Below are 24,707 nucleotides of genomic sequence, written 5' to 3'. Positions count from 1 at the left end.
GTTCCCCTCATTTCCAATGCATTCTGCCACATACAATTCTTCCTGGAAAGAAATGCAAATTAATTCCATTTTTATTTCCAAATTATTTCTTAATTTGGGAATAATTCATGTCCTTCACTTCAAATAACTGCAGACACCATGACTTCAGTTCTTTAATTAAATAGGACAACTTGCCATCTTATAATTTTCATCCTTTTACTTTATCCAGAACTTGGAGTTTTTTTTAAGTTCATGGTTTGACAGCCTGTCAACTTTTGCCAGACTTTTTGCCACTATCAGTTCTGACGTTAGGCATATCTGACAGGCTCTGAGAATGGAATATGAACTGTTTCCAGAAGCAATGCCAAAGATTTCCTGCCACTTCCATTTGATTGGCTCTTGTTACAGCACCTTATGGCTTACGTTATGGCACCTTGTCAAGGTGATTCTATAGTTAACACATTTTCTTAGAATGAGTGATAAAAAGCTTTTTAACCCTGGTAAGCACCAAGGAACATAACAATCAAGCATGCCAGTTCTAACGTTCACGTGCATTTCCAATAGATGTTTAATGGCAACAATCGGAAATGAAAGTGCTAGTCACTTTATATTTTAAACAAAAAATTATGTATGGTATGTCTTATTGTTTGATTACTTGTCATATCAGCAACCAGCAAGAATCATGCATGATATATAATTTGTGTCGGAACTGCATTGTTACCTGTTTTCTGAAATCCTATGTGCCGTAGTACTTCAGATTTTCAGTTTGAAGATCCAGTTCATCACCTTCACAGCTTTAATTTGACTGTTTCCCGCAGGCTTCTTTTTACAACCCAATAGCTTAGACTTGGGCTATGATGCAGTATATGAAGAAACTATCAGACTGCAGTTTCAGATAGTAGAATTCAACAAGCATTGAAGATTTACTTTGAGGTAATAGCTACACTACTCGGGTTCGTAAATTGTCTTTGAAGAGCATACACATATGAGGGAAAAGTCTCTATTTTCATTAGCAAGAAAAATATCAAATTAAAAACAGGAAAAGGTATTTGATAATAGGTACAAGAGCAAAAGTCAATTTTAAGTGAATCTCCTTGAAGAAAAAGTGAATGAAGGCCAGAACATTTGTGCATCAAATGGTAACCTGAGGGAAGTATAAAATTGAGTTGAAAAGTGATTAAAAGAGAAAAAGCAAGCTTAGCCAACATAAAGGTAAATAAATTAGCCAAGAGTGGCAGATTTTAGAAAATCTGATTTTGTGGATCATTGTTGGGTTTTGTTTCTGCCAAGCAGAAGAAAGTAACAACTGATTCCATTAACTGGACAAACATATCATTTAAGGTTTGCATTAATTTTAAAACACATGGACCTGCATATGAATGAAGCATGTCCACCATGGAACCATTAGGTGTGTTAAGAAGCACCAGGAGAATCCAGACTGTCTACTTCAAATTCATTGCAAAATAAATTTGAAAGCTAATTAAATCCACAGTGATTAACAATTTATAATTCTGAATTTGTACCTTTGTTTTAGTGCTTCCTTTAAGCTAGTAACCTAAAACCATGGTTAATTATAATTCATTGAATAATTGACCACAAATCAAGTTGAAATACCAGGGTAGGCGAATATGTTATACGCAGTATAGTCAGGCGTTCTGCAGACAATCGACCTTTCATTTAAAATGTCAAAGCTATTCAGTTTGAATACATTTTATTTTATGATATTTTGTACGGAAGCTATCCTTGGCATTTTAACAGTGTGACATCTTGCACTGACTCATTTGAAGAATGTCTTTACACTTGGCTCATAACTTTTTGTTTTGCATGCTAACAACTATTTCTGATAACAGTCATGTGCTTTGTTTAAACAGCCAAATTTCTGTCTGAATGAGTCTAGTACTAATTAATTTCTGGTGGGATTGTCATACCAAATAGAATCAGTCCACTTTTTTCTTTGATCTCCAAGTTGCAACGTATATGCAGCATCACTGTTCTTTTAATAATTTAATTTATTTGCTATGTAACTTAGCAAAGTTGATTGTATTCTCCCGACCCATAGAATAGAATCATGGAATTCCTACAGTGAGGATACAGGCCATTCGGCCCAACAAGTCCATACCGACTCTCCGAAGAGTAACCCACCCAGACCAATTCTTCTACCCTATTGTCCTATATTTATCCATGACTAATGCACCTAACCTACACATCTCTGAACACTATGGGCAATTTAGCATGGCCAATTCACCCTAACCTGCATGTCTTTGGATTGTGGGAGGAAACTGGAGCATCCAGAGGAAATCCACACAGGCGTGGAGAATGTGAAAACTCCACACAGACAGTCGTCTGAGGCTGGAATCGAACCTGGGTCCCTGGCGCTGTGAGGCAGCAGTGCTACCCACTGAACCACCGTGCTGTCCCCATGTAATTTAGTTTTTAGAAGTTTGAAGGTAGTCAGGATTTGGCAGTTTTTTGAAGCCACAGAATGTAGGACTGAATTGATAGGGAACCAGTTCATACCTGATAACAGTCAGGTTTTGCAGTCTTAGCTATACTTAATGAAGATAATAAAGAGATTAAAAAACTAGGATCTCAGATACACTAATATCAGATTTACTCCCAGTGCCATGTGTTCATGAGCATAGATAGCAGCGTTGAGTGATTGAATCTGTAGCTGGGGATTTGGTGTAGGAGGGAGGGTATCAAATTCCTGAGGCTTTGGGATGGTTCTGGGGTAGTAGGGGCCTGTATAGGATGAATTAGTTAAACCTTAGGACAAGAAGTAACATACAGATGTGTCATGACATCTCTGAACAGGTTGATTAGAAAATATCTAGCAGAAAGATTTGCTTGTGCTATTGGGGAGAGTTTAAATTAGCTTGGCAGGGATAAAGCCTAAAATTGGGAAGCAAAACTGGTAACGAAATAGAAAAGATCTGGACAAAATTAGAAGACTAATTAATTCTGGAAAGGGTGAAAATAGATAAGTCCCCTGGGCCTGATGGCATTTATCCTAGGATTCTCTGGGAAGCAAGGGAGGAGATTGCAGAGCCATTGGCCTTGATTTTTATGTCCTCGTTGTCTACAGGAGTAGTGCCAGAAGATTGGAGGCTAGCAAATGTGGTTCCCTTGTTCAAGAAGGGGAGTAGGGATAACCCTGGTAACTATAGGCCGGTGAGTCTCACTTCTGTTGTAGGCAAAATCTTAGAGAGAATTGTAAGGGATAGGATTTATGAACATCTGGATAGGAATAATGTGATCAAGGATAGTCAGCATGGTTTTGTGAAGGGCAGGTCGTGCCTCACAAACCTTGTTGAATTCTTTGAGAAGGTGACTAAGGAGGTGGACGAGGGTAAAGCAGTAGATGTGGTGTATATGGATTTTAGTAAGGCCTTTGATAAGGTTCCCCATGGTAGACTACTGCAAAAAATACGGAGGTATGGCATTGAGGGTGAGTTGGAGGTTTGGATTAGGAGTTGGCTGGCTGGAAGAAGACAGAGGGTAGTAGTTGATGGCAAAGGTTCATCTTGGAGTGCCGTCACTAGCGGTGTTCCGCAAGGATCTGTTTTGGGACCATTGCTGTTTGTCATTTTTATAAATGACCTGGAGGAGGGCTTAGAAGGTTGGGTGAGCAAGTTTGCGGATGATACGAAAGTCGGAGGAGTTGTAGACAGTGAGGAAGGATGTGGCAGGTTACAGCAGGATATAGATAAGCTGCAGAACTGGGCAGAAAGGTGGCAAATGGAGTTCAATGGAGCTAAGTGTGAGGTGATTCACTTTGGTAAGAGTAACAAGATGATGGGGTACTGGGCTAACGCTAGGATACTTGGTAGTGTGGATGAGCAGAGGGATCTTGGTGTCCATGTACACAAATCTTTGAAAGTTGCCACCCAGGTAAATAGTGCGGTGAAGAAGGCATATGGCGTACTGGCTTTTATTGGTAGAGGAATTGAGTTCTGGAGTACTGAGGTCATGTTGCAGTTGTATAAGACTCTTGTGCGGCCGCATCTGGAGTATTGTGTGCAGTTTTGGTTGCCATACTATAGGAAGGATGTGGAGGCACTGGAACGGGTGCAGAGGAGGTTTACCAGGATGTTGCCTGGTATGGCAGAAAGATCGTATGAGGAAAGGCTGAGGCACTTGGGGTTGTTTTCATTGGAGAAAAGAAGGTTTAGGAGTGACTTGATAGAGGTGTATAAGATGATTAGGGGTTTAGATAGGATAGACAGTGAGAATCTTTTTTCACGTATGGAGTCAGCTATTACAAGGGGGCATAGCTTTAAATTAAGGGGGGGTAGGTATAGGACAGATGTTAGGGGTAGGTTCTTTACTCAGCGAGTTGTGAGTTCATGGAATGCCCTGCCAGTAGCAGTGGTGGACTCTCCCTCATTATGGGCATTTAAGCGGGCATTGGATAGGCATATGGAGGATAGTGGGCTAGTGTAGGTTAGGTGGGCTTGGATTGGCGCAACATTGAGGGCCGAAGGGCCTGTACTGCGCTGTATTCTTCTATGTTCTATCTTCTATGAAAGATAATCTTAAAGGAAAAGGGAACTCAGGACCAGCACTTTCTTGTGCGAATGAAAGAATTAGAAACTTAGATCAAAGATTTTGAAAGTTTAGTCAAAAATAGAAGAGAGGCACATGTAAAGTTTAGGAAACTGAAATCAGACAAGGCCATTGATGAATATAAAGGAAGCAGGAAAGAACTTAAACAAGGAATTAGGAGGGCTAAAAGGAACCATGAGATGTGCTTGGCAAGTAGGATGAAGGAGAATCCCAAGATATTTAATATGTCTATTAGCAGTAAGAGAGTTGCAAGGGAAAGGATAGTTCCAGTCAAATTTAAAGGGAATATGCATGGAACCAGAGTACGTGTGTGAAATCCTTTTAATGAGTACTTGGCATCAGTACTCACCAGAGAGAACTACATGGATGATGGTAACATTGGGCAGGGGGATGTTGATATATTCCAGAACATATCCATATTAAAAAGGGTGTCATGAGAAACATTAAGGTAGATAAGTCTCCAGGGGTAGGTGGGATCTATCCTAGGATACTGATAGAGGCAAGGGAGGAAATTACTGGGCCCTTGACTAAGATAGTTTTATCCCGTTCAGCCACTGGCAAGCCCTAAAAGACTGGAGGATAGTCAGTGTTGTTCCTTTGTTTAAGGACGAAAGGGATAGACCAGTGAGCTTTATATCAGTGGTAGTGACATTATTGGAGAAGATTTTTAGGGACAGGATTTACTTGCATTTGGAAAGAAATGGGCTCATTAGAGATAGTCAGCATGGCTTTGTGTGGGGGAGGTCTTATCTCACAAATTGAATTTGTTTTTGAGGAAATGATCAAGATGATTGAGGCTCGGGCAGTGGACGTTGTCTACATGGACTTTATTGAAGCATATGACAAGATTCCTCATGGTAGGCTAGTCCAGAAGATTAAGTCACATAGAATCCACAGTGAGTTGGTAAATTGAATACACAATTGGCTTGGTCATATAAGACAGAGGGTTGTTGTGGAGATATTATTCTGACCGGTTGTCTGTGACCAGTGTTGTTCCACAAGAATCAGTGCTGGGACCTCTGTTGTTTGCATATATATAAATGATTTGGATGAAAATGTAAGTCTGATTAGTAAATTTTCAGATGGCAGGAAGATTGGTCTTGTGGATAGGAAGGTTGTCAAAGGATTCAGCAGGATTTAGATGAGATGGAAAATTGCGTAGAGAAATGGTAGATGGAGTTTATTGTGGAAAAGTCTGAGGTGATGAATTTTGGGAGGTCAAAAGCAAAATGAAAGTATTCAGTAAGTGGCATGACCCTTTGGAGTATTGACATGTAGGAGGAACTTTGGGTGCAAGCCAATTCTCTCCGAAAGTGGCAAAACAAATGGATAAGGTAAAAAGGAGAGGTACAGCATGCTTGTCTTAATCTATTGGAGCACTGAGTAGAAAGGTTAGCAAACCATGTTGCAACTATATAAAACTTTAGCTGGGCCATATTTAGGATGTTGTTTGCAGTTCTGGTTGCCACAATATGAGTAGGGTGTGGCGACTTTGACGAGGTTGCAGAAAAAATTTACCATGATGTTCCCTGGCAATTCACTGGTAACACCATTGAATGTCAAGGGGTGCTGGTTAGATTGTCTCTTATTACTGATGGTCATAGCCTGGCATTTGTGTGGCGCAAATGTTACTTGCCAGTTGTCAGTCCAAGCCTGGATGTTATCCAGATCTTGTTGCATGTATGGACTTCTTCAGTATTCAAGAAGTCACGACTGATGCTGAACATTGTGCAGTCATTGATGAATATCCCCACTTCTGACTTTACGATGAAGGTAAGGTCATTGATGAAGCAGCTGAAGATGGTTGGGCTTAGGACACTACTCTGAGGAACTCCTGCAGTGGTGTCCTGGAGCTGAGATGACTAACCTCCAAAAGCCATGACCATCTTCCTATGTGCCAGGTATTACTCCTACTACTGGAGAGTTTGCCCTCTGATACCCATTGACTTTACTTTTGCAAGGGGTCCTTGATGCTACATTAATTTATATAAAGTTGAAAGCACAATCTTCGTGAAATTTTCCAGTTAATTCAGAGTAAACATACTTGTTGTCAATAATATCATCTCTAGTTTTCATGCGAAGTTCTAATTGTTTCCTAGTCATTGTGACTTTTAAATGAGTATGAAAATAGAAGAATTGCCTCAATTACATTTTTGTAAACATCTATTATATATCAGCTCTGTGATATAGTTTTTCAGAAATCCTGTGGATTATTTCACAGGATGGCCTGAGCTCAAATCCCACCTGCTCCAGAGGTGTATAATAATAACTCTGAACAGGTTGACTAAAATATCTATGCTGATGGGTAAGCTTATATTTATATTCAGAATTTCTAAACAGTGCACCTATATCCAAGAGCTTAACATTAGAATCATTAAAAGACTGTCTTTAAGTCAAGTTTGAGTGCACGTGAAAAAATAGTATGATAAACTACAATAAGTAAATAAGTTTGATAGTTTTGTTTTCTTAGAGTAAAAGTTCACACACTCTTCAATTCCATTTCCACTTACTTAAGTTGTTGTTTATTTTTGTAATCCAAAATAATTCTCTATCAAGTGGCGGCTCCTCATAATGTCAGATACCAAAACATAAGACTGCACAGATCTTCTCGTGTTTAAATTAATTACCCAGTTTTCTTTTTACCTATGTTTTTCTGGCATTTTTAGAAGTTTTGCATTAATGAAGAATGGTTGAGTTAGTAAGCCAAATACTTTACACAAATGTTTTGTGTGGGACTACAGAAGCATTTTTAAATAAAGATTCTAAATTAATAAGGGGAAGGCTATGTTTCAATAGCATGTTGATTTTTTTTGCTTCACCTTTTTCTGAATGGGGATTGGGTGGAACATACAAATATACTTAATCTGAAAAGACAACCCTAAGGTTTTACAGAGACAAGTTGTGACACTCCTCACATTACCGGCAGTATGGTGATGAACAACCATGTCTTCTGAAGATAACTAAATCTAGGTGGTCACATAAATTGCATCTGAAGATTCTTCAGGAACCAAGGAAGGAAACTCGAGGAACTCTGTTACAAATCTTCAGAACTCACTAAATACGAGAGAACTCTCTGGAGACGAGAAAAAGGCAAACTGTTTCTATTTTTATAAAAGCGCAACTAAAGATTTCCAGGTTGGTTCAAGTTTTGAAAATCTTTATTGGAGAGAAGATCATGAACAACTGGACAGAAATAAAATACAAAAAGTCGTGGACATTGACTCATGAACTTGAACAAATTTAGCCATGCAAGTGTCCAACTTGTTTGCACAAGTAAACATCTTAATACAAGGTTGCATTGCACACTTTTAAGATACTTCCTAAGTATAAATGTTCATATTTTGTGCTTTCAAATTTCTGTAGTATTAAGTTCGTTGAGTATTTGGTAGAGTAGTGCAGGACTGTATTTCAGAGCTTAGTTCTTTTAGAGAAAACTTCTAATTAAATTGTTCTTGTTTTAATTGTGCACGCACTTATTTTTGACTCATGGGAGAATATGTTTGTTCCTTTCAACTACAACATTTAAAATATGCAAACCTGGTTGGATTTGTCATGAATCTCTGACACGGGCATAAAACAGGATGATTGAACTAGATGTGCTGTGGTACACTGCTTCTTTTGTTTAAAAAAAAAGTTGTGTATAAAACGATGATATTTAAACCTGAAATATTGTTTAAACCACCAAATAAATACAGGGCAGTGCACTTCAGCCTAGTCATGGAATTTCCGCTTAAATTAATCAGCTGAACAACAAATTTATCCCAAGGGAGCCTTTTATTTTCATCCATTTCAATCCATAATTTCAAGAATTGCTCTTCATTTATGAGCAATACAGCCTACATCTGGAGGGTCAGTAATTTTGCACATTAAGCCACTTACATTTTTACAGATAAATTTAACAGAGGCAATGGTCAAGTACTATGTATTGGTTGAAAATGTTTGTCTTAAGTTTGCAATAATTGTAATCATTGCAATTGATGCAACAGAAACATACTGTCGCCACTTTCAATTTCTTGTTAAGCTTATATAATATTCGAAGATCCAAAAATTGTGATTGCTCCTATTCCAGGATAGTAGTTTACAGGTCTCCAGAGGTTTTACTAAAATATTGCAAACTCCTGATTTCTTGTACTAGTTTCAATTCTGGCTAACACAAAATTGCATGCAAAAATTAAAGTGCAAGAAAACCAAAACTGAACCCAAATGTAAGAGGAATTAACGTATTAGTGAAACTCGAGTAGCATAGTGTATAAAGTAGGGAATCAAAAGAATCTAGAGCTGAAAATGTGTTGCTGGAAAAGCGCAGCAGGTCAGGCAGCATCCAGGGAACAGGAGAATCGACGTTTCGGGCATCAGCCCTGAAGAAAGGCAGGAGAATAGGATCAATGAATCTAAATTGTGAAAACTTAAATTTAATTGATGATATAATCTTTGTATTACGGAAGGTATACAGGTTTTTTTTGCTTAATAATGATGGTATAACTAATATGTCTAATGGAACAGTAGAAATGACAATTTCTGTCTTTTGGTCAGATCAACAATTTTTAAAACATCATCCCTTCCAGCTGTCTGGGCACCTACATTTATCATGCCATAACTTTAGTCATATTCATATCTTTACCTATGGATTTTCCTAATGTTTGCTTACTTGTTATAAAGGATCTTGATTTTTTTTTCCTAATCTAGTTGCAAGTGAGAAAGTTGTTAACTGAAGCAGTTTCTTCTAACCACTGTTTGGCACAAAGGAAATAATCAGTTCTAAAGCAAGCTAATAGATTTTTTGAAACATTGTGTGAATCCTAAATCATTTCTAAGAATATTTATACACTTGTTTTGTTTTATTTTAATTTGTCTTGGCACAGACTCCCTTCACCCTTACATTGAGACTATGGGACATCTACATGCTAGAAGGAGATCGAGTTCTCACAGCCATGTCATATACTATTCTTAAACTGCACAAAAGTAAGACAATTTCATTCACTATTCATGCATTGTTTTGTTCTTTTCCCTTTCTACCTTCTAGCGATCCAATTATTCGACATAAACTGAATGATTTCAATATTATGCAATTACAAACTGCTGCTAGTAGGTTTAGATCAAATTTAGTAACTGTTCATATCTATTCGTATACCTTTGCATTTTAGTGTAGTGGAATGGATTATTTGTAAAACAAAAAATATTACCAACTTTGATTTTGATTGTTGCTATTTAATTGATACTGTTGGTACTGTTACAGTTAGGACTCTGGAGAGAAGAAAGTTGAGAGGAGATTTGAAGTGCAAGTTCATAGTCCCTTGAAAGTGGAGTTGCAGGTAGATAGGATAGTGAAGAAGGCATTTGTATGTTTTCCTTTATTGGTCAGAGCATTGAGAATAGGAGTTGGGAGGTCATGTTGCAGCTGTACAGAATGTTGGTTGGGCTACTTGTGGATTATTGTGTGCAGTTCAGGTCTCCCTCCTATCAGAAGAATGTTGTGAAACTTGAAAAGGTTCAAAAAAGATTTACAAGTATGTTGCCAGAGTTGGAGGATTTGAGTGAGAGAGAGAGGCTGAATAGGCTGGGGCTGTTTTCCCTGGAGCATCAGAGCTGAGGGGTGACCTTAGAGGTTTATAAAATCATGATGGGCATGGAATAGGGTACATAGACAAGGTCTTTTCCCTGGGGTGGATGAGTCCAGAACTAGAGGGCATGGGTTTAGGGTGAGAGGGGAAAAAAATTTAAAAGGACTTAATGGGCAGCCTTTTCATGCAAAGGGTGGTGTGTATATGGAATGAGCTGCCAGAGGAAGTAGTGGTGGCAGGGACAATTACAATATTGAAAAGGCGTCTGAATGGAAAATGAATAGGAAAAGTTCGGGGGATATAGGGCCAAGTGTTTGCAAAGATGTTTTCAAAAGTATGAGCCCCTGGACACAGTGATAGGGTAAAGCTGTTTCCACTTGTGCCCTCTCCGTCTTGATTATTTTACAAGTTTAAAGTGACTTGATGTTGTTAGGGTACTGCTTGGAAATATGATTTATGGCATGTTCAATTGAGGCATTCAAGAGGGCATTGGACTATTTGCGTAGAAATGGTGTCCAGGGATATGGGAAAAGGCAGGAAATTGGCACTTGATAGTAGAGTCAATGCAGATGCAGTGGGACAAATGGTCTCCTTCTGTAGCATAAGATTTCTCTGATTCTCCCAATTCATCTTTGTATCACTTGGGTTTAGTCATGTTTCCCAGGTATTTCTCCTGACCCTGCTCAATCTTTTATCTGATATTATCAACTTGTTATGAAATGGATATAAATCAATTATATATTGAGGTGGCAAGGGAAAAGCAGCAAATCATAATTGTTGATTTTCTTTGGCGAAATACCAATTATGTGACTCATCAATATATTTTCAGAGAATTTTGTTAATATTGGAATAAATAGTAGAGACTGCTACAACTATAGCATTACCAGTCAGGACAGTGTTTAACCGGATGATTAGGTAACGTTCAGTGCCAAATAATGTAATTTGTTAGAAATTAAGGCAATAATTTGTCTTCGGGAGAAAAGCATAATTAAGAGTAAAAGCAAGCTTCTTGTGGAATGAATTGAAAAGTTAAAGCAAAGAAGTAAAAGCACACAGTTTATGAAATTGGCAGTACTAGCTTGAACTTTTTGTTCAGCATCTAAAGGTTATCATGTATAAACCTTCCAAGATGTTATACTGAAACAGACTGAATTCATGTGGTCAGCACTAATTTCTATTAACTTTTATCATCTGTTCTTCGGTGTTTTATACTATTGAATCTACTGTATTTTAGAGTGGTTAATGTATCACTGATTGCTCTTGCTTTTTTCAGCCATCCTACTTTCCCTTTCTGCATAGGGAATTCAACTGCCATTGGTGTCGTACCTCATTGACACCAATAATCCTCAGTATTTTACTTAAGTTACCATTATTCATCATTTGGAGGTGCCGGTGTTGGACTGGGATGTACAAAGTTAAAAATCTCTCAACACCAGGTTTATTTGGAAGCACTAGCTTTCGGTCCACTGCTCCTTCAGGTGGGTGTGGAGTATAAGATCGTAAGACACAGAACTTATAGCAAAAGTTTACAGTATGTTGCAATTGAAGCTATATATTGAAAAAGACCTGGTTTGTTTAAGTCTCTCATTGTTTACAATAACCCTGTTGGTTTAAGTTCGTTCAATGTAAATCCCAGAACTTTTTTTAAAAGTTACATTCTCAAGTGAACTTTAACAATAGTGCCATGTCGGCCCAGACAATGCATTGAAGGTATGAGGCTGTCTGTGCCCCAATGTTCAGACTCATTCTATTTCTAAAAATGGGATTTACAGAATCTTACATGGATTCATGCAGTTTTTGAGCAAAATAAAATTCTGCAAGAAGTGGAGGTGTGGGGCAAGTCTTGACGAGGTGCACATCCTCATCGATAAATTGTTGCAGGCTGCGAAGAACATGGTGTAATCTTTCGGCTCCTGGGAAGTACTGGACAATGAAGGGTACCCTATCATTTGCAGCTCGTATCTGTCTCCTGAAGAGGTCATTACAGTTTCTCACTGTGCCATAGCGAGAAACCATAATGACCTCCTCAGGAGACAGACAGGGGCTGCAACCGACAGGATACTGTTCGTTGTCCAGTACTTCCCAGGAGCCGAAAAATTACACCATGTTCTTCACGGCCTACAACAATTTATCGATGAGGATGAGGACCTCGCCAAGGCCTTTGCCATGCCTCCACTTCTTGCCTTTAAACAACCACCAAACCTCAAACAGATCATTGTTCGCTGCAAACTGCCCGGCTTTCAGGACAATACCATGCAAGGTGCCCCAACGTGGACAGGCAGCAATGCAAAGTGGCCAAGCAGAGGCTGATAGCTAAGTTCAGTACCCATGGGGATGGCCTCAACCGGAACCTTGGGTTCATGTCACATCTCTCTCTCACTCACTCACTCACTCACACACACACACGTGCGCTTTCGCTCGCGCTCGCTCTCGCTCTCTCGCTCTCACTCACTCACTCACTCACTCACTCACTCACTCGCACTCACTCACTCACACTCACTCACACTCACTCTCTCTCACTCTCTCAGTCTCTCACTCTCTCACACTCTCACACTCACTCTCTCACACTCACTCTCTCACACTCACTCTCTCACACTCACTCTCTCACACTCACTCTCTCTCTCTCACACACTCACTCACTCACACACTCTCTCACTCACACACACACACACACACACACGTACTCAACCCCACACACACACACGTACTCAACCCCACACACGCACACACGCGCGCACACAGACTTATACATGCACGCACACTCTCACAGATACTCACCCCCTGCGCGCGCACAAGTTTGTTGGGTGAATTTGTACCTGCAGAATTACATTTTAATTTGCTAAAAAACTGCATGAATCCATGTAAGGTTCTGTGAATCCCATTTTCAGAAATAGAATCAGTCTGAACATTGGCGCACAGACAGCCTCACACAGGGCACCTCACACCTTCAATGCATTGTCTGGGCTGACATGGCACCTATTGTTAAAGTTCACTTGAGAATGCAACTTTAAAGAAAGGTTCTGGGATTTACATTTGAACGAACTGAAACCAACATGCCCATTCTAAAAGGTGAGAGACTTAACAAACAATCCATGTCTTTTTCAATATATAATTTAAGTTGCATCACACTGTAAATGTTTGCTATAAATTCTGTGTCTTACGATCTTATACTCCACAATCACCTGATGAAGGAGCAGCGCTCTGAAAACTAGTGCTTTCGTTATTCATCAATGATCCTAGACCTTGACTACCTGGAGGATATTCAGCAACTTGAAAGGGAGGTAGTGTTTTTTTGGTGGGGGGGGGGGGGGGGGGCGATTACATGCGTACATAGAACATAGAACAAAATAGCACAGAACAAGCCCTTTGGCCCACGATGTTGTGCCGAACATTTGTCCTAGCTTAAGCACCTATCCATGTACCTATCCAATTGCCGCTTAAAGGTCACCAATGATTCTGACTCTGCCACTCCCACAGGCAGCGCATTCCATGCCCCCACCACTCTCTGGGTAAAGAACCTACCCCTGACATCCCCCCTATACCTTCCACCCTTCACCTTAAATTTATGTCCCCTTGTAACACTCTCTTGTACCCGGGGAAAAAGTCTCTGACTGTCTACTCTATCTATTCCATTGATCATCTTATAAACCTCTATCAAGTCACCCCTCATCCTTCGCCGTTCCAATGAGAAAAGGCCTAGTACTCTCAACCTATCCTCGTACGACCTATTCTCCATTCCAGGCAACATCCTGGTAAATCTCCTCTGCACCCTCTCCAAAGCTTCCACATCTTTCCTAAAATGAGGCGACCAGAACTGCACACAGTACTCCAAATGTGGCCTTACCAAGGTCCTGTACAGCTGCAACATCACCTCACGACTCTTGAATTCAATCCCTCTGCTAATGAACGCTAATACACCATAGGCCGCCTTACAAGCTCTATCCACCTGAGTGGCAACTTTCAAAGATCTATGAACATAGACCCCAAGATCCCTCTGCTCCTCCACCTTACTAAGAACCCTACCGTTAACCCTGTATTCCGCATTCTTATTTGTCCTTCCAAAATGGACAACCTCACACTTGACAGGGTTGAACGCCATCTACCACTCCTCAGCCCAGCTCTGCATCATATCGAAGTCCCTTTGCAGCCGACAACAGCCCTCCTCACTGTCCACAACTCCACCAATCTTCGTATCGTCTGCAAATTTACTGACCCACCCATCGACTCCCTCTTCTAAGTCATTAATAAAAATTACAAACAGCAGAGGATCCAGAACTGATCCCTGAGAAACTCCACTTGTAACTGGGCTCCAGGCTGAATATTTACAATCTACCACCACTCTCTGACTTCGACCGGTTAGCCAGTTCTCTATCCAACTGGCCAAACTTCCCACTATCCCATGCCTCCTGACTTTCCGCATAAGCCTACCATGGGGAACCTTATCAAATACCTTACTAAAATCCATGTACACTACATCTACTCCTCTACCCTCATCCACATGCTTGGTCACCTCCTCAAAGAATTCAATAAGACTTGTAAGGCAAGGCCTACTCCTCACAAATCCGTGCTGGCTGTCCATAATCAAGCAGTGTCTTTCTAGATGCTCATAAATCCTATCCCTCAGTACCCTTTCTATTACTTTGCCTACCACCAAAGTAAGACTAACTGGCCTGTAATTCCTGGGGTTATCCCTATTCCCTTTTTTGAACTGGGGCACAACATTCACCACTTTCCAGTCCCCTGGTACCACCCCCGTTGACAGTGAAGACGAAAAGACCTTTGCAAACGGTTCTGCAATTTCCTCTCTTGCTTCCCACATAATCCTAGGATATATCCCGTCAGTCTCAGGGGACTTGTCTATCCTCAAGTTTTTCAAAATGCCCAAACACATCTTCCTAACAAGTATCTCCTCTAGCTTACCAGTCTGTTTCATACTCTCCTCTTCAACAATACTGAAGAAAAGTACTCATTCAAGACCTCTCCTATCTCTTCCGACTCAATACACGGTCTCCACTACTGTCCTTGATCGGACCTACCCTCGTTCTCGTCATTCTCATGTTTCTCACATACGCATAAAAGGCCTTGGGGTTATCCTTGATCCTACCCACCAAAGATTTTTCATGCCGTCTCTTAGCTCTCCTAATCACTTTCTACAGCTCCCTCCTGGCTATCCTATATCCCTCCAACGCTCTGTCTGAACCTTGTTTCCTCAACCTTACGTAAGCCGCCTCCTTCCTCCTTACAAGACATTCAAACTCCCTCGTCAACCAAGGTTCCCTCACACTACCATCTCTTTCCTGCCTGACAGGTACATACATATCAAGGACACGTCGTATCTGTTCCTTGAAAAAGTTCCACATTTCAACGACATCCTTCCCTGACAGCCTGTGCTCCCAGTTATCCTCCTCAAATCCTGTCTTGCAGCATCGTATTTACCCTTCCCCCAATTCTAAAACCTGCCCTGTTGCACGCACCTATCTCTCTCCATAACCAAGGTGAAAGTCACAGAATTGTGGTCACCATCACCAAAATGCTCACCCACTAACAAGCTCATCACTTGTCCCGGTTCGTTACCAAGTACCAAATCCAATATGGTCTCCCCTCTGGTCGGACAATCTATATACTGAGTTAGAAAAGCTTCCTGGACACACTGCACAAACACCGCCCCGTCCAATCTACTTGATCTAAAGAGCTTCCAATCAATATTTGGGAAGTTGAAATCGCCCATGACTACTACCCTGTGGCTTCTGCACCTTTCCAAAATCTGTTTCCCAATCTGTTTCTCCACAACTCTGCTGCTATTGGGGGGCCTATAGTAAACATCCAACAAGGTGACTGCTCCTTTCCTATTTCTGACTTCAGCCCATACTACTTCCAAAGGCAGATCCCACTCGAACTGCCTTTCTGCAGCCGTTACACCATTTCTAATTAGCAACGCCACCCTCCCCCCCCTCCTTTTTTACCATCCCCTCCTAATCTTACTGAAACATCTGTAACCAGGAACCTCCAACAATCATTCCTGTCCCTCTTCTATCCACGTTTCCGTGATGGCCACAACATCGTAGTTCCAAGTACTGATCCACGCCTTAAGTTCACCCACCTTATTTCTGATACGCCTTGCGTTGAAGTATACACACTTGAGCCCATCTCTGTGTCCGCAAGTATTCCCTGTCAGTGTTATTTTCTCCACAGCCTCCCTGCATTCTTGGACATCCTGAAAAACAGCTAACCTACTTGCTGGACTACAAGTCCGGATCCCATCCCGCTGCCAAATTAGTTTAAACCCCCCCCCCCCCCCTCGAAGAATGCTAGCAAACCTACCTCCCAGGATATTGGTGCCCTTGTGTTCAGGTGCAATCCGTCCTGCTTGTATAGGTCCCACCTTCCCCAGAATGCAGTCCAATTGTCCAAATACCTGAAGCCCTCCCTCCTACCATCCTTGCAGCCACGTGTTCAACTGCGCTCTCTCCCTATTCCTTGCCTCACTGTCACATGGCACCAGCAACAACCCAGAGATGATGACTCTGTCCGTCCTAGCTTTTAGCTTCCAGCCTAACTCCATGAGCTCCTGAATGACCTCCCCACCCCTCTTCCTACCTATATCATTGGTGCCAATGTGCACCATGACTTCTGGCTGCACACCCTCCCCCTTAAGGATTCTGAAGATACGGTCCGAGACGTCTCGGACCCTGGCACCCGGGAGGCAACAAACCATCCAAGAGTCTCGCCCATGTCCACAGAACCGCCTGTCTGTCCCTCTAACTATAGAGGAGAAAGTGAGGTCTGCAGATGCTGGAGATCAGAGATGGAAATGTGTTGCTGAAAAAGCGCAGCAGGTCAGGCAGCATCTAGGGAACAGGAGAATCGACGTTTCGGGCATTAGCCCTTCTTCAGGAAACAGGAGAATCGACGTTTCGGGCATTAGCCCTTCTTCAGGAATAACAGGAGAATCGACGTTTCGGGCATTAGCCCTTCAGGAAGAAGGGCTAATGCCCGAAACGTCGATTCTCCTGTTCCCTAGATGCTGCCTGACCTGCTGCGCTTTTCCAGCAACACATTTCCACCTCTAACTATAGAGTCTCCTATAACTAGCGCTGTCCTCCTCTTCCCCCTTTCCCTTCTGAGTAGTTGGTTTTGGTTTTGGTCTTCACTGCTCAATCAAGCCAATGGAAATGACAGAAGCAGGAACCAAGCTGAATCTTCACTCTAGCTGAGGGTTCTTTTGGGATAGCAATGGCACTTCACAACTTTGTTTAATATGAGGTAATTCAAGTTCAAAGATCAAATCTGTGACATTCTAGCCTTACAAATATTAGTTATAAAACAAAAATAATTATAGCAGGTTAATTGTTAGACATTGACATTCAAGACATAACTATTAATAAAAGCACAATACCGTGGATACTCAAGGTCTGAAATAAAAATATGTGCTGGAGGAACGATATCTTGGGTGGGGGGGGGGGCGCGGAGAAACAAACAGGAGTAAGCAGAATAGATGGTTAAAGGTTTCTGAAATCAAAAGACAAAGGGAGTGCGAAAGGTATTACAAAAGGGATATTGGGTGAAAGATATAGCCAATACAAATGAGATGTTGGGGGGAGGAAGGATGGGTGGAGGATATAGCTCATGGTCTGCAGTTATTCAACTCATTGTTGAGTCCTGAAGACTATGATGTGCCTAAGTGAGATTCTGTTCCTCCAGCTTACATTGGTCTTTGCTGGATTATTGCAGCAAACCTGAGGCAAAAATGTTAGTGTGCGGACGAGATGGTGTATTGAAATGACAAATGAAGGTTGAAGTTCTTCTTGAGAACAGAGTTGGAGATATTCTGTAAAGTGGTTATCCAACCTGCATACTGTCTCTGCCAGTGTAGAGACTGCACTGTGAGCAGCTTATTGAAAAGTAATTGAAAAATAGTAGATTGACTTGAAAAAATTGTAAGTAAATCACTCCCTCACGTGGAAGGTTTGTTGGGGCCTTAGCCAATGAATAGAGAGGATTTAAAGAGGCAAGTGTTGCATCTTCTGCGATTTCATGGAAAGGTGCCATCGAGGGATGAAGAAAATTTGAAAATGGAGGAGTGGACTCGGGTGTTGCAGAAGGAATGGTCCCTGCAGATCCCTGACAAGAAGGGAGGGGAAGACTTATTTGGTCGTGGTATCCTGCTAGAGATGGTCGAAATCACAGAATGATTCTTCTAAACGCAGAGACTGGTCAGCTGGAAAGTGAGGGCAAAGGGAATCTCTGTTGTCCTAAGAGGGAGAGAGGGGAAGAATGAGAACAGAAGGGCAAGAAATGATCAGAATCATTAGAGAAGCAGAATGTGAGGAAATGTAGTCAAAGTAATTGTGGAAGTCAGTGGGTTTGTAGTGGACATGAGAACAACCTATCCCTGGAAATTGGATCACAGTCAAGGAAGCGAGAAGAGTCAACAGGGACCAGCTGAAGGTGAGAGAAGGATGGAACTTTGAAGAAAGGATGATTAAGTTTTCCAATTCCAAATATGAGTAGAATGCAGCTGGAAAAAGGGAGAGGTCCTGTGTAAGGCTGCAACAAGGAACCCACATAGCCCACAGTGACAGGCATAAACATGGAAATAACTAGAATGGGATCCATGTGGGTACCTATAGTCACATCATTTTCTAAAAGTGAGGTGCATAAAAGGAAAAATTGTTTAAAGTGAGAATGAACTTAGCCAAGCATAGGAGTTTGGTGAATGGGAGCGAATAAGATTACCTTTCAAGGAAGCAAAAGAGACCATCTGATGGGGTAATGGAGACGTAGAGGAATTACAAAATCTTGTTAAGGGGAGACAGTTGTTGCAAAGGAGAGTCCTCTTGGTCTTAGCTTTATAAAGATATACAGCACAGAAACCGACCTTTTGGTCCGACTCGTCTATGCTGACTAGATATCCCAACCTAACCTGGTCCCATTTGCCAGCACTTGACCCATATCCCTCTAAACACTTCATATTCATATACCCATCCAAATGCCTTTTAAATGCTGTAATTGTACCAGTCAACACCACGTCCTCTGGCAGCTCATTCCATACACGTACCACCCTCTGTGTGAAAAGGTTGCCCCTTAGATCCCTTTTATATCTTTACCCTCTCACCCTGATCCTATGCCCTCTAGTTCTGGACTCCCCCACCTTAGGGAAAAGACCTTGTCTGTTTATCCTATCCATATCCCTCGTGATTTTATAAATCTCTATAAGGTCCCCCCTCAGCCTCCGCCACTCCAGGGAAAACAGCCCCAGCCTATTCAGACTCTCCATACAGCTCAAATCCTCCAACCCTGGCAACATCCTTGTAAATCTTTTCTGAACTCTTTCAAGTTTCACAGCATCCTTCCAATAAGAAGGAGACCAGAATTGCATGTAATATTCCAAAAGTGGTACTGGAAAAGCACAGTAGTTCAGGCAGCATCAGAGGCGCAGGCTGCTGCCCTGAACTGCTGTGCTTTTCCAGCACCACTCTAATTCAGAATCTGGTTTCCAGTATCTGCAGTCATTGTTTTTACCTATATTCCAAAAGTGGCCTAACCAATGGCCTGTACAGCCCCAACATGACCTGCCAACTCGTTTTCTCAATGCTCTGACCAATAAAGGAAAGCATAACAAATGCCTTCTTCTCTATCCTATCTACCTGCAACTCTACTTTCAAGAAACTATGAACTTGCATTCCAAGGTCTCTTTGTTCATCAACATCCCTGAGGACTTTACCATTAAGTGTATAAGGCCTGCTCTGATTTGCTTTTCCAAAATGCAGCACGTCACATTTATCTAAATTAAACTGCATCTGCCACTCCTCAGCCCATTGGCCCATTTGATCAAGATCCCGTTGTAATCTGAGGTAACCTCCACTGTCCGCTACATCTCCAATCTTGGTGTCATCTGCAAACTTAATGAGACCTCCTATGTTCACATCCAAATTATTCCTGAAGAAGGGCTTTTGCCCGAAACGTCGATTCTCCTGCTCCTCGGATGTTGCCTGGCCTGTTGTGTTTTTCCAGCACCACATTTTTCAACTCTGGTACTCCAGCATCTGCAGTCCTCACTTTCTCCAAATTATTTATATGAATGATGAAAAGCATGGACCCAGCACCGATCTTGTGGCACACCACTGGTCACAGGCCTCCAGTCTGAAAAGCAATCCTCCACCACCACCCTCTGTCTTCCACTTGAGTCAGTTCTTTATCCGAATGACTAGTTCTTCCTGTATTACATAAGGTCTAATCTTGCTAACCAGCCTCCCTTGAGGAGCCTTGCCAAACACCTTATTGAAGTATATATAGATCATGTCGACGACTTCAAAGAACTCAATCAAGTTTGTGAGACACAACCTCCCATGCACAAAACTATGCTGACTATCTCTAATCAGTCCTTGCCTTTCCAAACATTGTAAATCCTGTCCCTCAGGATTTCCTCCAACAACTTACCCACCACCGATGTCGGGCTCTCTGGTCTATAGACATTTGCTCTTTCTATCTCCACAGATGCTGCCAAACCTGAAGTTCTGCAGCATTTTCTGTTGTTCTAACATACTTAATAGTTTGGTTTTTGAAAGATATATTGTAATATGCTGTTGCATACAGCTGTATGGACCAAGAAGGTCTAAACCTCAATTTCTGGTCTGTTTTAAATTTCCTATTTTCACTGAGATCATTTGTAGAAGCACTAAAACTTGCCTTGAGAAACTGTGTAATTTGCTCAAGGTCTGGTCCTTAGAGCTATGCTTTGACTCTTCCCTGGAAAAACATGGATATCTGATAGATTGAACATTGGCTATTGCCCTGTAGTTGAGCAATCACTTGAAAAATACACTGTTTAAGATTGCATGTTTTTTAATATGTACATGGGATGTATATATTGCTGATTAGGCCAACATTTATTGCCCAACCCTAATTGCCCTTTTAAAAAAAAATGGCAGTAAGCTGTCATCTTAAACTGCTGCAGTCCTTCGGTTATACAGACACCACAATGTTTTTAAGAAGAGAATTACAGGATACTGACCCAGCAACAATAGTCCTAAGTCAGGATGATGTGTAGCTTGGGGTGGAATTTGCAGTTAGCGTTGTTTAAATAAGCCTGCTGTTCTTCTAGGTGGCATGGGATACACATTTGGAAAGCACTGTAGTGTCAGTGACCCCTCGGAGGTTAGGAATAGGAAAGGTGAAGTCACCCTGTTAGGAGTCTTTTACAGGCCTCCTAATAGTCCTAGAATCATTGAAGAAAGGATTGGGAAGGTGATTCAGGAGATGAGTGACAGTAATAGGGTGGTTGTTATGGGGGACTTTAACTTTCCTGATATTGATTGGGAAAGCTATAGCTCAAGTTCGTTAGATGGGTCAGTGTTTGTTCAATGTGTGCAGGAGAGTTTCCTGACACAATATGTAGACAGGCCAACAAGAGGTGAGGCCATACTGGATTTGGTTCTGGGTAACGAACCAGGCCAGGTGTTAGAATTAGAGGTAGGTGAGCACTTTGGGGATAGTGACCATAATTCGGTGATTTTTACACTCGTGATGGAGAGGGATAAGTGTGTACTACAGGGCAAGAATTATAGCTGGGGTAAGGGAAATTATGATGCGGTGAGGCATGACTTAGGATGTGTGGCTTGGAAAAGTAGACTCCAAGGCAAGAGTGTAAATGATATGTGGAACTTGTTCAAGGGGCAACTATTGAGTGTCCTTGATAATTATGTACCTGTCAGGCAGGAAGGAAAGGGTCATGCGAGGGAGCCGTGGTTTAATAAGGAATTGGAATCCCTTGTTAAATGGAAGAGGGCGGCCTATCTCAAGATGAGACGTGAAGGTTCAATTGGGGCGATTGAGAGTTATAGGGTAGCCAGGAAGGACCTGAAGAGAGAGCTAAAAGCAGCAAGGAGGGGACATGAAAGGTCCTTAGTCGATAGGATTAGGGAAAACCCTAAGGCTTTCTATAGGTATGTTAGGAATAAAAGAATGACTAGGGTAGGAATAGGTCCAGTCAAGGATAGTAGGGGGAAGTTGCGTGTGGAGGCGGAAGAGATTGGGGAGACACTGAATGAATACTTTTCTTCAGTATTTACTCAGGAACAGGGCATTGTTGTCGATGAGAATACTGAGTCACAAATAAGTAGAATGGATGGCTTTGAGGTATGTAGAGAAGAGGTGTTGGAAATCCTGGAAAAGGTGAAAATAGATAAGTCCCCTGGGCCTGATGGCATTTATCCTAGGATTCTCTGGGAAGCAAGGGAGGAGATTGCAGAGCCATTGGCCTTGATTTTTATGTCCTCTTTGTCTACAGGAGTAGTCCCAGAAGACTGGAGGATAGCAAATGTGGTTCCCTTGTTCAAAAAGGGGAGTAGGGATAGCCCTAGTAACTATAGGCCGGTGAGTCTCACTTCTGTTGTGGGCAAAGTCTTAGAGAGAATTGTAAGGGATAGGATTTATGCACATCTGGATAGGAATAATGTGATCAAGGATAGTCAGCATGGTTTTGTGAAGGGCAAGTCGTGCCTCACAAACCTTATTGAATTCTTTGAAAAGGTGACGAAGGAGGTTGATGAGGGGAAAGCGGTAGATGTGGTATATATGGATTTTAGTAAGGCGTTTGATAAGGTTCCCCATGGTAGGCTACTGCAGAAAATACGGAGATATGGCATTGAGGGTGAGTTGGAGGTTTGGATTAGGAATTGGCTGGATGGAAGAAGACAGAGGGTAGTAGTTGATGGCAAAGTTTCTTCATGGAGTGCCGTCACTAGCGGTGTTCCGCAAGGATCTGTTTTGGGACCATTGCTGTTTGTCATTTTTATAAATGACCTGGAAGAGGGGTTAGAAGGTTGGGTGAGCAAGTTTGCGGATGATACGAAAGTCGGAGGAGTTGTTGACAGTGAGGAAGCATGTGGCAGGTTACAGCAGGATATAGAGAAGCTGCAGAGCTGGGCAGAAAGGCGGCAGATGGAATTCAATGTAGCTAAGTGCGAGGTGATTCACTTTGGGAAGAATAACAAAAAGATGGGGTACTGGGCTAATGGTCGGATACTTGGTAGTGTGGATGAGCAGAGGGATCTTGGTGTCCATGTACACAGATCTCTGAAAGTTGCCACCCAGGTAAATAGTGCGGTGAGGAAGGCATATGGCGTACTGGCTTTTATTGGTAGAGGAATTGAGTTCCGGAGTCCTGAGGTCATGATGCAGTTGTATAAGACTCTGGTACGGCCGCATCTGGAATATTGTGTGCAGTTTTGGTCGCCATACTATAGGAAGGATGTGGAGGCATTGGAACGGGTGCAGAGGAGGTTTACCAGGATGTTGCCTGGTATGGAAGGAAAATCGTATGAGGAAAGACTGAGGCACTTGGGGCTGTTTTCACTAGAGAAAAGAAGGTTTAGGGGTGACTTGATTGAGGTGTACAAGATGATTAGGGGGTTAGATAGGGTCGACAGTATGAACCTTTTCCCGCGTATTGAGTCGGGTATTACAAGGGGGCATAGCTTTAAATTAAGGGGGGGTAGATATAGGACTGATGTTAGGGGTAGGTTCTTCACTCAGCGAGTCGTTAGTTCATGGAATGCCCTGCCAGTAACAGTGGTGGACTCTCCCTCTTTATGGGCATTTAAGAGGGCATTGGATAGGTATATGGAGGATAGTGGGTTAGTGTAGTTTAGGTGGGCTTGGATCGGCGCAACATCGAGGGCCCAAGGGCCTGTACTGCGCTGTATTCTTCTATGTTCTATGTTCTATAAACAGCCATAATACTATTTATTTTTTCTCCCTCACCTAAGGGGGAGCATAGGAGGAGGGGAAGAAAAATGTATGTCAAGCAAAGAAACTACGAAGTACATAAGTGCAGGAACACACTGTGGCACAGGGTGGTGAAGTCTATATTTGTGTTGGTAATTTTCCAATATGATCAGTTCTCTATTTCTGAGGTGTAATTAAGTTATGAAGCAAAGACAAAATGTTTTATTACAGGAAAGTTAAAGCTGAAGAAGGTTACAGCAGAATACATTTTTTATATATACAGAATATATTGCTTCCTCAATTCATTGAACAGAAAATAGTGACTAAGTCAGAAATCCAAAGAAGAGAGAAGAAAATTTCTTCAAAATAGTAAAATAATTCTGTTTATTTTTGCAGAGCATTTGATAAAGTTATCAATGGAGGATCTGATAGAATTTCTGCAGGAGACTTTGGCCAAGGACTTTTTCTTCGATGACGACTTTGTTATAGATCAGCTGCAAAACTCAATGTCTGAGTTGAAACGTAATAAACTGGACTTGCCACCAGCAGGTGAGATTTTCTGTATGGCCATTACTAATAAAAATCACTTTTATCTTCCTTTAAAAAGATGAAAGAAATCTGATGATTTTAGGGAAAGATGAAAGAAATCTGATGATTTTAGGGAAAGATTGTTCGTGTTTGTTCATGTATAGGTTTCTCTGATTTCTGTTACTTTAATTCTTCTGATCTCTTTCCTGGTGTTGGATGTTTAAAAAAAAGGATGCTCATATTCACTTGACCGAAGTAATCAGTAATGTTCTTGCACGTTACTGAGTTGCACCTTTTGCAAACAGATAAGAAGGATCTTAGATATTCGTTAGCAATTGACTGGTC

At 41.6% G+C, this 24,707-nt stretch overlaps 1 protein-coding gene across 1 annotated transcript in view; it reads left to right on the top strand.

Moving 5' to 3' along the window:
- Nucleotides 1–24,707, top strand: part of LOC148145810 (USP6 N-terminal-like protein) — a 79,599-nt gene that overhangs the window by 24,130 nt on the left and 30,762 nt on the right. The window contains exons 4-5 of the mRNA XM_087999282.1: nucleotides 9,408–9,507; nucleotides 24,231–24,383. Of these exons, the coding sequence (XP_087855408.1) occupies nucleotides 9,408–9,507; nucleotides 24,231–24,383 (253 nt within the window). The remainder of the gene's footprint in view (nucleotides 1–9,407; nucleotides 9,508–24,230; nucleotides 24,384–24,707) is intronic.

This window comes from Chiloscyllium plagiosum, unplaced genomic scaffold, assembly GCF_037043375.1.
Source record: "Chiloscyllium plagiosum isolate Xiang-an unplaced genomic scaffold, Cpla_swu_hap1 HiC_scaffold_23, whole genome shotgun sequence".
Taxonomy (NCBI): Eukaryota; Metazoa; Chordata; class Chondrichthyes; order Orectolobiformes; family Hemiscylliidae; genus Chiloscyllium; species Chiloscyllium plagiosum.
This window is presented reverse-complemented; position numbering and strand designations above follow the sequence as displayed.